General features: G+C 45.6%; 1 protein-coding gene across 1 annotated transcript in view; it reads left to right on the top strand.

Annotated features, from left to right (window-relative positions):
* The window catches only part of NHERF2 (NHERF family PDZ scaffold protein 2), an 84,153-nt gene extending 68,488 nt beyond the window's left edge, over positions 1 to 15,665 (top strand). The window contains exons 3-7 of the mRNA XM_073648393.1: positions 55 to 234; positions 7,006 to 7,162; positions 9,071 to 9,114; positions 11,348 to 11,413; positions 12,399 to 15,665. Of these exons, the coding sequence (XP_073504494.1) occupies positions 55 to 234; positions 7,006 to 7,162; positions 9,071 to 9,114; positions 11,348 to 11,413; positions 12,399 to 12,557 (606 nt within the window). The 3' untranslated portion in view covers positions 12,558 to 15,665. The remainder of the gene's footprint in view (positions 1 to 54; positions 235 to 7,005; positions 7,163 to 9,070; positions 9,115 to 11,347; positions 11,414 to 12,398) is intronic.
* Positions 15,666 to 16,095: the final 430 nt, after the last annotated feature.

Genomic DNA, 16,095 nt, shown 5'->3' with positions numbered 1-16,095 from the left:
CGCGAGTTGTAAAATTCTTATAATTCCTAAACGTTCCATTCCTTATATTTACAGGATATGAACGGACAAGTGAAGGATAGATGTCCGCGACTGTGTCATCTGAAGAAGGGGTCCAATGGCTACGGGTTCAACCTTCACAGCGAGAAATCGCGGCCCGGACAGTTCATCCGCTCCGTAGACCCCGGCTCTCCTGCTGCCAAAGCCGGATTGAGACCACAGGACCGGCTGGTGGAGGTTTGTGATAAATGATTGATTAATTGTTAGCTTTATTTTACTACCAATATGGCCGACGTTCTAACTCTCAAAGGGGTCAGTTATCAACCCAACTTTTCCAAACTCCTGAATGGCAAATCTGCCTGAATATGCTGTGATACACTCCCCACTCCGGTATCGCAGCGTATCTCATCACATTTTATCACTTTTTATTAATTCCGTGACTAATAGATGTCTAAGTAATGTTGAGGACCCCATACAAGAGATGTGTGAATTCTCTGGACCCTAGTATTCGGCAAAGGGGTCCTCAGTTGGCACTCGAATGCCAACATCTTAAACGTCTCTGACATTTTACAAGGCTTCACGTGACTCCGCGGTGGCCTTGTAAGCACCAGAGGCGCCCATGATTCGAGCGAGGAATTTCACAGGACCCCTTCCGTCTGCATTGAAGTACCAATGGGGATTGGGGTCCCGCTGTTGCTCAACTCTATCCCTTATGTGTTAGATAAAAGTTAGTCAAACTTGCCGATTTCGGAGGGATCGGACAACCATCTAATGCATAGATGTCAAACTCAATCACACAGAGGGCCAAAATGAAAAACTTGGACAAAATCGCGGGCCAGCCACTATACAGTATCATCGGTCCCACACAGCCCTCGATACAGAATAATGGGCCTCGCATAGTCCTCTATACAGAATAATGGGCCTCAAATAGTCCTCCATACAGTATAATGGCCCCACATAGTCCTCCATACAGTATAATGGCCCCACATAGTCCTCCATACAGTATAATGGCCCCACATAGTCCTCCTTACAGTATAATGGGCCCCACATAGTCCTTCATACAGTATAATGGCCCCCCATAGTCCTCCTTACAGTATAATGGGCCCCACATAGTCCTCCATACAGTATAGTGGGCCTCACATAGTCCTCCATACAGAATATTAGGCTCACATAGGGGTGGTGGTTCTGGTGTCACGGGCCAAATAAAGCGAACCTGCAGACAAGATTTGGCCCGCGGGCCAGAGTTTAAAATATATGATCTAGGGAGTCAGATCAGTGTCTGAAACCCTAAATCACCATCGATCTAAGTTTGTTTCGAGGCAGCATTAGTCTTCAGGTACAGGGGTATGAAAACAAAGCGCTACCAGCCCTTTAAGACCCCCTGACACAGCTGTCTGTAATAGCTCCACGTTTCGCTGTCACTTGTAAGCCGCCACGTGGGCTCTTTATAAATTAATCAGAACCATATTCTGCGGCACAACACAAGGAGGTAATTTAATGACCGCCCCGGACATCAGGGGGCATTTTGTTGCGGATTTATTTGCACAGGAAAGAAAGCGTTATTAGAAAGCGCCCCCCTTTGGCACGGCGTCCATTTGGCACCATGCTTAGGTACCTAATGCTAATTTGGGCAGATAGGTATTCCAAAACATATGCTCCCTGCACTGTGCCATGGGTCACCCGATCCACCTTCTTGTTGCCCGAGTCTGCTGAACCTTCGGTGCCCTCTGCCCGCTGGATCTGTCATCTCCTCCCATTGTACGCCCAGCAAGCTCTGCCCCGCAATTCATGGGTCCTCCTGTATAATTGATGCAGGTGACGCAGCCATGCGAGTGCTAGTCGGTGGTGTGCCAGCTGGGGGAGGGTCTTTTTTTTTTTTTCTTTACCAGCTGGGAGATTTGAGAACCCGATCCGTGCCCAGCACCTCGCAGACATTATGTGCTCGAGCCTTCCATGCATATTTAATGTCGCTCTGTAGGAGCGAGAGGATTCCCAGGGGAAGGAGCTCATCCAGGCTAATAATCTTGTACCTGGAGAGAGGAGCTCGCTCAGGGTCCTGGGTCCTGCAGCGCGCGTCGTGTGGCACAGGCATGTGTGGCCATTAGACACCTGTTTCCCTACGTGCTTATCTGTCACGGAGGATTACATCTCAATGCCCGGCGGCCGCCTGGTTAGGTTACCGGATCGGCCCCGTGTATCCAGAAGCAGATGAGAAATAGAAATGGGCCGTACGTAATTCAGTCCATTCCAATGTATATGGACGGTGCCCCTATACACGTCATTGCCAGGGTTGCTATGGCTCATCCACCGAACTTGAAAAAAGGCTCATGTCAAACGTTTTCCATTATTGCCCTCCAACTCCCATCATGCCAAAGGTACAAATTTCCAAATTTACCGTTAAAGGGAAGTTTTCTCCCCATTATAAATTGATAAAATTTCAACTTCTTACAAAAAAAAAAATCTTCTCCGTTCACAAAAACGGAACGATTTATTTTTTTTTTGTTTGTTGCCGAGATTTCCGACCACCTCTGCAGTCTATAAGCGGCAGCTGGTCTCCTAGGGCGCTTAGCAGGTGCTCTTTGCTGGATTCGGACAGCTTCAGTGCCCCTGAAGAAGCAAAGCTGCCGTCGCTTGCCGCATACAAGAGCGCACAAGTCAGATCACCACTGGGACAATGTCGCTGGTCCGAACTGGGCCCCCCGGCAAACAAGAGTGGTGCGTTACTGATTGAGAACTTGGAGCAACCCCTTTAATACTGTAGTGTCCAACTTATGGCTCTCTCACTATTCAAATACTACAACCTCCACCATGCCCTCACAGCCAAACGCATGTCCAACTTTGATGGAGTCCACTCACATCCTAATAAAGTAATTTGCAACCTATATGACTCTCAACCTTTATAATACTACAACTCCCAGCATGTCCTGACAGCCGATGGGCTTTCCAGCTTCTACCCACTGACCAGCTATCAGAAAACTACAACTCCCAGCATGCCCTGACAGCCAAAGAGCATCCACCCACGCTTCAGCTCTATAGTGCCCTACTTATGGCTCTTCTGCTATTACAATACTACAACCCCCATCAAACCCTCATGACCAAAAGCACCTCCAACTCCACTGACACCTTATAGATCTCCAACTATTGCAATACTACAACTCCCAGCATTGCGTGACGGCCAAGGCACTGTCGACTTTAAAACATTCTAGTGAAGCAGCAAGCATACTGGGAGTTGTAGTTATGCAGCAGCTGGTTGAAGACCATCAGTGTCATACCTGGCAGCCATGGGTAAAGGGGGGGTCCTTTACTTGTGTTTTGTTTCTTGGAGATAAGCGGTGCCAGGTATTTCTGGCAGTGGCTTATCTTTTACAGGCTATGCTCCTTTTTTATTTTATTTTTTTGTAAGTCGAGAAAAGGGTTTTGATTCTACATTTTCTTTTATATTTTTAAAAACTTTTTTTTTTTTTACATTTCACTTTTATTTATGTTTTTATTTTGTTTTTTTTTTAAATTTTTTAATTACATTTCAATTTTATTTTTTTTAATAGAAGACTCGAACCTTCGATCGGTATAAAGGACAAATCGCAGGGTCGTACGAAGCCTAACATAGAAGATGTCAACTACCTCGTAGCCTGAAATAGCTGATAACAGGGAGCAATAGCTAGCCCCCCGACTCACACATGGAGGAGACTAGTCTGGCTGCATCTTCCTCTGACGTGTCCAATGTTTTGCAGCGTTTTCTGTCATTTTTTTTTTTTTGTCAGGCCACTTCTACAATTACTAGAAGTTCAGGGGTGTCAAATTCGGGGGTCCAAGCGCACCCAAATGCTAAGAGAGAAGGGGGTTCTGGTTGGGGGGGTGATAATTATTTAGTCAAAAAGTTGTACAAGTAGGTGGGGGGCGTCAGAGAGTAAAATAAAGGGGGTGATATTGAGAGGAGGGAAGGGAACACTGATGTGGCCCAGAACAGAGCACAGCCATTATTTCTGTCAGGAGAAAGTAGGAAGCGGTTGCCAGGGAACCACGGAGACGAGGCCTTGGTGTTTGTTTTCACCGCCGGGGCCGAGGGCAGAGTGCAGGGAGCTGAGAGAAAAAAGAAAGAATGGCTCCCGTTAACCCCTCGTAACCACACAATGCATTCTTTTATGGTTCCCACACTCCATTGTCAGGCGGCCCAGCGCTTGTGTGCACACGCGATTCACGTCGCCTTCCAGGAGAGACGTGAGGAAACTGCTCAACTAGTAACTCCACAGCAACAATAAAATCAGTCCTCTCCGCTTCTTCCAGCTTTATTATCGGGCCTCGTTATATCCATACTGCCCATGGCGACCAATCAGAGTTTAACGTTCACATTTTAACCCCTTCGCGACTATGTAACATAAACATATGGGGTGTACAAAGCAAGCCGGCGTCTGATTGTATCCGCTGACTCCAATCGCTGCCATTTAACCCTTTTGATGCTGCTGATGATCACAGACAGAGGCGTTTAAAGGGGTTGTTCACTACTTAGTCAGGGCCCCATAGAATGACGTGACACTGGCTCCCATTGCCCCCAAAGCATTGTGATTATGGGGAACCGGTGGGTTGGCATGACATCTTGGGGCCTATTGAAGGCCACGGCCTTTACCTTCTTGGTCACCCTTCATTGGAGAATGTCACTTTCACTATATACCGTGGTACTACAATATATAGTATAAGTATACTGTATGGAGGACTATGTGGGGCCATTATTCTGTATAGAGGACTATGTGGGGCCATTATTCTGTATAGAGGACTATGTGGGGCCATTATTTTGTATGGAGGACTATGTGGCGCCCATTATACTGTATGGAGGACTATGTGGGGCTCATTATACTGTATGGAGGACTATGTGGGGCCCATTATTCTGATGGAGGACTATGTGGAGAACATTATACTGTATGGAGGACTATGTGGGGTCATTATACTGTATGGAGGACTATGTGGGGTCATTATACTGTATGGAGGACTATGTGGGGCCATTATTTTGTATGGAGGACTATGTGGGGCCATTATACTGTATGGAGGACTATGTGGGGCCCATTATTCTGTATGGAGGACTATGTGGGGCCCATTATTCTGATGGAGGACTATGTGGGGCCCATTATACTGTATGGAGGACTATGTGGGGCTCATTATACTGTATGGAGGACTATGTGGGGCTCATTATACTGTATGGAGGACTATGTGGGGCCATTATTCTGTATAGAGGACTATGTGGGGCCATTATTTTGTATGGAGCACTATGTGGGGCCCATTATTTTGATGGAGGACTATGTGGGGCCCATTATACTGTATGGAGGACTATGTGGGGCTCATTATACTGTATGGAGGACTATGTGGGGCCATTATTCTGTATAGAGGACTATGTGGGCCCATTATTCTGTATGGAGGACTATGTGGGCCCATTATTCTGTATGGAGGACTATGTGGGGCCCATTATACTGTATGGAGGACTATGTGGGGCCCATTATTCTGTATGGAGGACTATGTGGGGCTCATTATACTGTATGGAGGACTATGTGGGGCCATTATTCTGTATAGAGGACTATGTGGGGCCATTATTTTGTATGGAGGAGTATGTGGGGCCCATTATTTTGTATGGAGGACTATGTGGGGCCCATTCTGTATGGAGGACTATGTGGGGCTATTATACTGTATGGAGGACTATGTGGGGCCCATTCTGTATGGAGGACTATGTGGGGCCATTATACTATATGGAGGACTTTGTGGGGCCCATTATTCTGTATGGAGGAGTATGTGGGGCCCATTATTTTGTATGGAGGACTATGTGGGGCCCATTCGTATGGAGGACTATGTGGGGCTATTATACTGTATGGAGGACTATGTGGGGCCCATTCTGTATGGAGGACTATGTGGGGCCATTATACTGTATGGAGGACTATGTGGGGACCATTATTCTGTATGGAGAATTATGTGGGGCCATTATACTGTATGGAAGACTATGTGGGGCCATTATACTGTATGGAGGACTATGTGGGGCACATTCTGTATGGAGGACTGTGTGGGGCCATTATACTGTATGGAAGACTATGTGGGGCCCATTATTCTCTATGGAGGACTATGTGGGGCCCATTATACTGTATACTGGTTGGCCCGCGACTTTGTCCAAGTTTTTCATTTTGGCCCTCTGTGTGTTTGAGTATGACATCCCTGGTATAAGCCATCAAACGAGGGCAGGTTCAAGTTCCCTAAGATGAGTAAAAAATATTTTAAAAAAATTATAAAAGTTTTGGATCCCTCTACCCTAAAAAAAATATATATTTGCCATCACTGTGTCCGTATAAGTCGGATTTATCAAAATATACCCCCTAAAAAAATGAAAAATATATTTGCCATCTGTGTGCCTATATAAGTCCAATTTATCAAAATATAACATTTTTCAGAGGCCATGAATGTCAAGTGTTTCCCAAAATGGTCTCAATAAAAGAAAATACTGCTCCGAGCAAAAAAAAGCCGTTACTCAGCTCCATTGATGGAAAAATAAAAAAAATAATAAAAAATAGAGATTAAAAATTTTTTTTTTTATTTTACAAAGTAAATCATCCCGTCTGGTCATTTTTATACATAAAAACAATGGTAGAATTGCGTTGTTTTTTTTTATTATTTCACCGCAGTTGAATTTTTTAATTATTTTTCAGTACATTTTGTGTTAAATGGTGTCATTTGAAACAACCACTCGTCCGCGCAAAAAACAAGCCCTCATACGGCTGTGTGGATGGAAAAATAAAGAAAATAGTTATGGATCTTGGACTAAGGAGAGGAAAAAAAAATGGAAAGTTGTCTTGGAAAAAAAAAATGAGCTGAGAAAAATTTTGCACCTTTGCTAAAAATATCTGGAAACTCCATACCTTATCCACAAAAGCAAATGTTAAAAAAAGCAAGTGTAAATGAAAAATAAGTAAAAAATACCAAAAAAGTCTTGCTTTTACAGCATATCTTAATATGGCCGCTGTATATCTCTCTCCCAAGGTAAATGGACAGATCGTCGATGGCATGAAACATTCGGAAGTGGTAGCGAACATAAAAGCCAAAGACAACGAGACGACGTTACTGGTGGTAGACCCAGACACAGATGAATATTTCAAGAAATTGGGGGTCACCCCAGCTGAAGCTCATATCAAAGGAGGTACATGCTATCAGCCATTTTGTCTTGAGGGGTTAGCAATACCAACTAATCAAATTGCCATAGAAAAAGGAAAACTGAAATCTGATGAGTTGCTATGTCTGCAGTTTGTTCTATGTAGGTGGCCCCCAATGACATAGCTTAGGGGGGACCACATAGCCCATTGTCCTGGGTGTCACATTCTATTGGCGTGTCGATTTTTGGTGACCCCTTCCGCTGAATCTTGGAGCAGTACATGGGCACAGTAAGTACCTGTGAGCCAACCAAGTACAATTGCTAGGGCCTGCTTTGTCATCTTGGTAAATCTCACTAGATCCTATGCAAAGTCCAGATAAGTTTGAAATCAGTTCCTGCGTTCTGCATAGATAGGGACCGAGATGACAAAGCTTTCAGAATAATGAAGAGAGCTTTGTCATCTTGGTTGCTGCCTACACAGAGCGCCCACTAACAAATAATTTTTTGAAAGGGGAGAGAGAGATCTGCTGGGGGAGGTTTCACAAATTTAAGTGTCCCTTGTAAAAAAACAAACCAAAAACACTAACATTATAATACATTTATGTATATACACACTTGTCCCACTTTTAACTAGGGTTAGTGCTAATGTTAGTGCTAATGTTAGAGCTTGGGTTAATGCTAGGTTTAGAGCTAGGGTTAGTGCTAGTGTTAGAGCTAGGGTTTGTGCTAATATTACAGCTAGGATTATTGCTAGTCTTAGACCTAGGGTTAGTGCTAGTGTTAGAGCTAGGATTAGTATTAAGGTTAGTGCTAGTGTTAGAGCTAGGGTTAGTGCAAATGTTAAAGCTAGGGTTATTGCTAGTGTTAGAGCTAGGGTTAGTGCTAATGTTAGAGCTAGGGTTAGTGTTAGAACTACAGTTAATGCTAGTGTTAGTGCTAAGGTTAGTGCTACTGTTAGAGCTAGGGTTAGTGCTAATGTTATAGCTAGGGTTAGAGCTATGGTTAATTCTGGGGTTAGAACTACAGTTAATGATAGTGTTAGAGCTAGGGTTAGAAAGGTTAGTGCTAGTGTTAGAGCCAAGGTTAGTTCTAGTGTTAGAGTTAGTTTTAGAGCTAAAGTTAGTGCTAGCGTTAGAGCTAGGGTTAGTGCTAGTGTTATAGCTAAGATTAGTTCTAGTGTTAGAGTTAGTTTTAGAGCTAGAGTTAGTGCTAGCGTTAGAACTAGGGTTAGTGCTAGTGTTATAGCTAAGGTTAGTTCTAGTTTTAGAGTTAGTGTTAGAGCTAGGGTTAGTGCTAGTGTTATAGCTAAAGTTAGTTCTAGTGTTAGAGTTATGGTTAGTGCTCGTGTTAGAGCTATGGTTAGTGCAGTTAGTCCTAGTGTTAGGACTAGGGTTAGTGTTAGAACTACAGTTAATGCTACTGTTAGATCTAGGGTTAGTGCTAGAGCTAGGGTTAGTATGGTTAGTGCTAGGGTTAGTGCTAATGTTAGAGCTAGGGTTAGTATTAGAGCTATGGTTAGTTCTGGGGTTAGAACTACAGTTAATGCTAGTGTTAGTGCTAGCGTTAGAACGTTAGTGCTAGTGTTATAGCTAAGGTTAGTTCTAGTATTAAAGTTAGTTTTAGAGCTAGAGTTAGTGGTAGCGTTAGAGTTAGGGTTAGTTCTAGTGTTATAGCTAAAGTTAGTTCTAGTGTTAGAGTTATGGTTAGTGCTTGTGTTACAGCTATGGTTAGTGCAGTTAGTCCTAGTGTTAGGACTAGGGTTAGTGCTAGAGTTAAAGAGGCGCAAAACACTTGCCTTACTCCGGGCACAGGCAACCCACCCTGCACTGCTGGTAGCCCCTATAAAAAGCAATGGGGAATATGTCGCATTGGGCTGCATTTCAAGTTGGCCCAGCATTCAGATGCCAAATCAATATTCCTCTTGTGATCTTTATACTTTTTTTTCTTACCTTTTAGGTGTAATCCCTCAGCCCCTGACCAATGGAGTGAGCAAAACACAGGTAATTGTGCATGGATAATTGAGGTTGGGGAGGGGGCACTTTTGGACTGTCTCTCCACAAAGGGATGCCAGGGAGATATCAGCATTATTTTGTGCCTGTGGCTGACATTTGACATCAAAGTTTATGTCACTGGTTGGACAGGTCCGGTTCTGGCATCCTACATAGAACAAGTAGTTATTGTTTGCGTATTTTTTTTCCTATTAAAGTCAATGGCCTTGAGGTTCTTGTATTATCTGATCATTAGAACCTCGGGGCCATTGACTTCAGTGAATTGGGATTGTTTTTTTTCTAAAACTTTGCATATTTATGGCAATGCGCCTGACCCCTCACAACTCAATGTCACTAAACTTCTCTTTCCCCCTTACCGGGCAGAACATGCTGCAGTTTCCTCCGCTGTATATATTTTTTCCCCTATGTGTTTGGGATGTAATGAGTCTGCACACTTGTGAAGAGGATCTTGCTATTTCTGCATTTTCCTTCCATAAAATAAAGAAAAGCGTCAAGTTTAAGCCCCCTCCCTGCAGAATCCTGGGGCCGCTCCAGGCAGGAAATGTTCAGCCATTTGCCAAGGCTCTGCTTAGTAAGAGTGTTTGGTGTATAACTCCAGGCAGGCGATGCGCGTGCACTCAAGGTGTCAGTGTTATTGACAAACTGTGTGCAAATGATGGGACTTATCCTCCTGCCAGACAATCATTTCAGCCTATGGGATTGTCTGCAGCTTCTGCTTTAAGATAGATTGAAAGTATATCAGACCTGAAGGGGGTTATAGTGCAGGTCCTCCTCATGGTGGGGGTCTAGCTGCATTAGGTCTGCAGTGCAGGTCCTCCTCATGGTAGGGGTCTAGCTGCACGAGGTCTGCAGTGCGGGTCCTCCTAATGGTGGAGGTCTGCAGTGCGGGTCCTCCTAATGGTGGGCGTCTAGCTGCACGAGGTCTGCAGTGCGGGTCCTCCTAATGGTGGAGGTCTAGCTGCACAAGGTCTGTAGTGCGGGTCCTCCTAATGGTGGAGGTCTAGCTGCACGAGGTCTGTAGTGCGGGTCCTCCTAATGGTGGAAGTCTAGCTGCACGAGGTCTGCAGTGCGGGTCCTCCTAATGGTGGAGGTCTAGCTGCACGAGGTCTGCAGTGCGGGTCCTCCTAATGGTGGAGGTCTAGCTGCACAAGGTCTGCAGTGCGGGTCCTCCTAATGGTGGAGGTCTAGCTGCACGAGGTCTGCAGTGCTGGTCCTCCTAATGGTGGAGGTCTAGCTGCACGAGGTCTGCAGTGTGGGTCCTCCTAATGGTGGGCGTCTAGCTGCACGAGGTCTGCAGTGCGGGTCCTCCTAATGGTGGAGGTCTAGCTGCACAAGGTCTGCAGTGCGGGTCCTCCTAATGGTGGAGGTCTAGCTGCACGAGGTCTGCAGTGCGGGTCCTCCTAATGGTGGGGATCTAGCTGCACGAGGTCTGTGCAGGGGCAGTGCATATTTTTGCAGGTGTGCCCACTGGGATCAATAGATGACTAGTTCGTTCGATCAGCCCCCATCTTCCCCTATGTTAGCCATACTGTCTCAATTCCTGGCCCAACTGCAAATCTCTTGACCTGAATTAATAGCCTCATAGCCAAACATTAGTTCAGGTGTATGAGCTCGTATTAATAAGCCCTAAAACATTTTGGAAAAAAACTCCCATTTAAAGGGGTTCTTCAAGAATGTAATAACATGGCCCTCGTCAAGTAATTAAAAAATGCAGCCCACCATAATCACGTGTCAGGACGGGCTGCAGTCTGAAGAAACACAGCTCCTGAAGACCTGTATCTCAACTGACAGAGGAGCTATCTCTGTGAGCCGAGGGGAAGGGCTGCGACAGGAGAAAAAATTAATCTTCTGCTCGGTTAACTAAGGACTGAGGCTGGAGAAAAAAATCCTTTGTGCTCAGCCAGCAGAGGTGAAGATTTAGTTCTTCTCCTGTCACAGCCCCTCTCCTCCACTCAAACAGGTACAAGAGATTTATATCTTCTCCTGTCACAGCCCTTCTAATCAATTCACTTAGGTACAGAAGATTTATTTCTTCTCCTGTCACAGCCCCTCTCCTCCACTCATGGATGTACAAAAGATTAATTTCTTCTCCTGCCAGAGCCCTTCTCCACGGCTCATGGAGGAGGCACGTGTGCTTATTAGTTGAGACACAGATCTCAGATGCCTCGGTCTCAGACGACATCAGGCAGTGTGTGTATGAAGACATTTTTGTTTTCTTTTACAGCTGAATGGAGGCTCCTCGACTTCCTCATCTCACAGTGATTTGCAGAGCCCTGACAAAGACTCGCAGGTAATGAAAGCTTTCCGTGTCCTTTCTATGCTGCCATTTTATATGGAGCCATCAGAGGACATTTGAGACTGGGTCGTAGATCAAAAAAATGAAAGAATATATATGGCAGCTAATATAAATGCCAATTACTACAATTAAAAGAGTTGTCCAGTGAGAACAAGTTATAACTTATCCCCTGAATATCGGCAGAAATGGTCACTTTTATCTGACAACCAACCGCCGCTCCATTCATTCTCTATGCGGATGTCAAGAAAAGAGTGCCGCTATTGACATCTCCATAAGGAATAAATGGAGCGGTGGTCGATCATGTGCACTGCCACTCCATCTGCCAATTGGTGCAGGTCCGAGCAGTCAGACCCCACTGATCAATAAGTTATCACCTATTCCATGGATGGGGTAAATTATGTTCACCCAAAAATCAGTTTAATATGTGGGTATATTGACGATGTTTACTATGTGGGTATATCGACGATGTTTAATATGTGAGTATATCGACTACATTTAATATGTGGGTATATCGACTACATTTAATATGTGGGTATATTGACGATGTTTATGGGGGAAGGTATTCACTCCCTTTAAGCCAGATTTCTGGTGTCAAAAAAATGCAAAATTTGCACAAAAATGACTTTTTTGACACTCGACGCTCTAAAAAATTAGATCTGAGTAAAGAGATGGTCCGGAAGCCACCTCAGTAGTCCATGACAGCCTGACAAGAGTCCTCCTACCTGCCGGCATAACTGGCGCAGAGGATCGTCTGGCACCAACGTCGATACTCAGACTATGTTGTAGCTAATATCTACGCCAGCTCATAGTTGGTGTAGATTTAATGTACTGGTGCACTAGGTGCCCCTCTTAATAAATTTAGTGCATCTTTTCCCCCCAAAGTCTCAGCCGAGCCATCATGTAGGTTGCTCACTCACCAGGCGGCAGGTATGAGAGTGAAACTAATATCCTCCATTTACGCCGTTTTTTTGTGTTACAGGCAGGCGACCTGATCCGAAAAGATCCCTTTGAAGAAAGCGGGCTGCGACTCAGCCCCACGGCGGCAGAAGCCAAGGAAAAGGCCCGCTCCAAGAGAGCCAACAAGCGAGCCCCCCAAATGGACTGGAACAAGAAACATGAACTTTTCAGCAACTTCTGATCCCACCTCTCCCGTGACGCGTAACGGTCGGGACGAGAGAGCGGTCGCAGGACTCAAACCCCTTTCTCCCACTAACTAACAAGAGGTCGTCACCGAAAACTATATCTGTTTAACCATTTCAGCTATGTGGCATGTTAACTCTTCTAGTGCCAGGCCACATATTATACCCACACCAGCATCAAGGAGATAAGGGACAGGATGGACCTGACCTGGCCGTGGAAATATGGTGCGTAGTCTGTACGGGGCATTATTGCTTTACGTGGGCAAAAAAAAAAAGTCTTAAGGGCTGGAACATGGGTGAAAAAAAAAAAGCAATGGATTCTTGAGAATTGACGACATGGACAACAGTCCTCCATTGCTGAACCAGCAGAGTCCTGGCAGCTGGTGTCATCCTCCTCCTCATCCTATCCTGCCATCCCACCAAGGATTAAGATGTACGATTTCCTCCGCCGAGCACTCAAGACCCTTTAATTCCTCCAAGACGTCTTTCTTAACATCCTTTGCATTGATTGGGCTGGAAGGGGGGCTACATTTTGGGCCTCATGTGGAATCAGCAGAGTATTGCACGTCAGACCGTCCCTTGGGGTCACGCATTCCTCTCCGCAGCCCAGAATGCGCTGGCTCCCTCTTACCCCAAACTGATGTGCACATGGTTTCAGTTAAATGCAAAAAAAAATAATAACAAGACTTGGAAAATCAAGGCCGCTCCTGAGATTTGGGAAAAAGTGCCCCTGTGCTTTGCTTTCAAGAGACCTACGCGTAGATGCAGATGTTATGGAAGCAAGCCGGGGAGGTGGGGGACGTTACCTCTACGAGAAATTAAGGTTAACCTCTTTGCTGCCGGGCATAAAATTTGGACTTCCAGACGGTGGAAATATAATGCACCGACCTAAGACGTTTGCTCTAATTAAAAAGAAGTATCTTTTAACCCCGCGGCACGCTAATACCGCTCACGTCCCGGATTAACAAGCCGGCGGGATCATGTTGTCCATAGGAAAGCTCCTCTTACCAGATCTATAGCGCTTAAGCTGACGCAGGAATGCCATTTAATCACGTCAGCCGGGAAGGGATTAGGCCGATTCGGGCCAAATAAAATATTTTTTTGTAATAATTCTTCTCCCTGAAAAACAACAACAAAAGAAAAAGTTTCCTTGTTACAAATGTATAAAACAAGACTGCCCCCTAGTGGCCATAATGAAGTCAAGGAGGAAAAAAAAAACATATCCAGGAAGTTGGTAATCTTTATTATTCAGTATGGGAGTTGGAGGAAGACCTGTACCAGAAGGTTTTCTGATGATTATTCCAGATTTGATGCCATTAATTATCCCGTGTAGCTTTTCTCATACTTGCTGACCCTTTAAGTTAACCCTTGTGGTCGGCCGTCATCACCCATGTAGTTACAGAACCTTCATGTGAATGGACAATTATCTGTCTTATGGCGACCACATGTTTCTACAGCTGTGCCGTGATGAAATCAGTCGAGGTAGATGGGTCCGGACCGTGAACGAAGAAGAGACTTTGTAAATGACTGAATATTCCCAGTGAATCCACGAGCGGAGATCGCAGGGCTGCGCGGAGGTGCGGGGGCCTCTGTATATATCCCATTCTGCTGCGTACAAGAACCAATGGTGACAGTAACATATACTGAGACTGTCTCATCACTCAGCATTAAGACTGAACGCGGCCCCGTCACTCCCCCTTGAAGTCGTGATCGACTGTTGTGTTCCCATGAGGTCGCGCTCGGCCTCGTCACTCACCCTTGAGGTCACACTCAGCCTTGAGGTCGCACTCGACCCCAGCGCTCGGTTCCATCCCGCGCCCATGAGGTTGCACTCGGCCCTGTCGCTTGCCCTTGAGGTTGCGCTCAGCTCCATCAGTTGCCCTTGAGGTCTAGCAGAGCATCAGCCTTCGAGGCTGTGCTCAGCACCATCGCTCGCCTTGGAGGTTGCGCTAGGCCCCCTCGCTTGCCCTTGAGATCGCAATCGGCCCCCTCTCTCGCCCTTGAGATTGCGATCGACCCCGTCGTTTGCCCATGAGGTCGCGCTCGGCCCAGTCACTCAGCCTTGAGGTCACACTCAGCCTTGAGGTCACGCTTGGTCCCGTCGCTCGTCCATGATGTCGCACTCGGCGCCGTTTCTAGCCCTTGAAGTCAAGCTTGGCCCAGTCGATCGCCCTTGAGGTCAAGCTCACCCTTAAGGTCACGTTCACCCTAGAGGTCGCTCTCCCTAGAGGTCGAACTCAGCCCCGTCGATCGCCCTCAAGGTTACTCGAGCCTTTAGACACTGAGCTTGGTCCCGTCACTCGACATCGAGGTTGAATCTGGTCCCATTGGTCAGCGGAGTCCCAACTTGACTCGATCCCATCACACAGTATTCTGGGCGGCCATGATGCCATCATTTTGCAGTTCATTAAGCAGGATCTGGGTTATACACTGCGATGCCGGCTAATGTGAGCGTAACTCATTATATGGAAGGTTTTCGGTAGGTGACCCTCCTATCCCAAGTAGCTCAGGTGCCCGGACTCGCCCATATGTGCCGGCACTACAGAAAGGAAGGGACAGGAGAAACAGATATGGCAGCCCTGTCCTACATCACCGATCCCCGGGTTGCTCGATAGAAAATCCAGAATGTGGACTGAATGTGGAGACGGCGGGTTACACACAGACTGATATATGAAGGAAGCGGCTGTCGGAGCCGGATGTAGCTTGTAATTTTAACAAACCAATGGATTATTTTTTTTTTTTAAAATGGACGTAGAATTATTTTAAGTGTTGTAAAACCTGGACCACTATGGCCGTAACGTGCCCGGCTAATGCCGTTCTATCCTACACCACTCATCAGTATGGTAGGCACTCGGCGCTGCCCCCTGCTGGTAGAATGGGAGGTCTGCGGTATAGTTTTGTAAGATGGACAGATTTTTGATAGTAAAGATATAGGCGACCCCTACGCTGCACATGGCCACCGAGCTGCCTGTATGTAGCCGTCTGAAATCTTATTTTTGTACTTTTAAACCTGTAATTACGTAAAGGCACATATCTGATAACATTTATCTACGACACACACGACATATTGTAAACCTCTATGTGCATAATAAAGGCTTTCCCAAGTATGTGTTTGTCCCTTTACTGATGAAAATTGAAGCTTGGCTGTATCCTGGCCAAAAGGCCTCTTCTTTAACCCCTTGGCAATTGAGTATGTTCCAATTGCAAAAATTTTAAAGTGTTTTTTTCCCCATCTTCACAAATGGGTATTTTCAGACAGAGCTTCTAAAGACAAGCATCTTTGCAATTGACTGCTTGTTAAAAATTGTAGTCGTTTTTGAGATATTAACGCTTTTCTTTTGTGCTTTTCTTACAAGCCAGACCGCAGCGGTGGTCGGTCTCCTAGGCAACGATGTGTAAACAAAAGAAAAGTGGTGATATCTCAAGAACGGCTGTAAATTTTAGTAATCAGTAAATTGCAAAAGTGCTTGTTTTTACCAGCACTATCACAAAAAATATTCATCTATAAAGATGAGAATAACCCTTTAAGAAAAAGCA

This window comes from Phyllobates terribilis, unplaced genomic scaffold (genome assembly GCF_046119375.1).
Source record: "Phyllobates terribilis strain yellow unplaced genomic scaffold, ASM4611937v1 Scaffold_9__5_contigs__length_417890890, whole genome shotgun sequence".
Classification (NCBI taxonomy): Eukaryota; Metazoa; Chordata; class Amphibia; order Anura; family Dendrobatidae; genus Phyllobates; species Phyllobates terribilis.
Note: the sequence above shows the minus strand (reverse complement) of the source record. Positions and strands in the feature narration are given on the sequence as shown.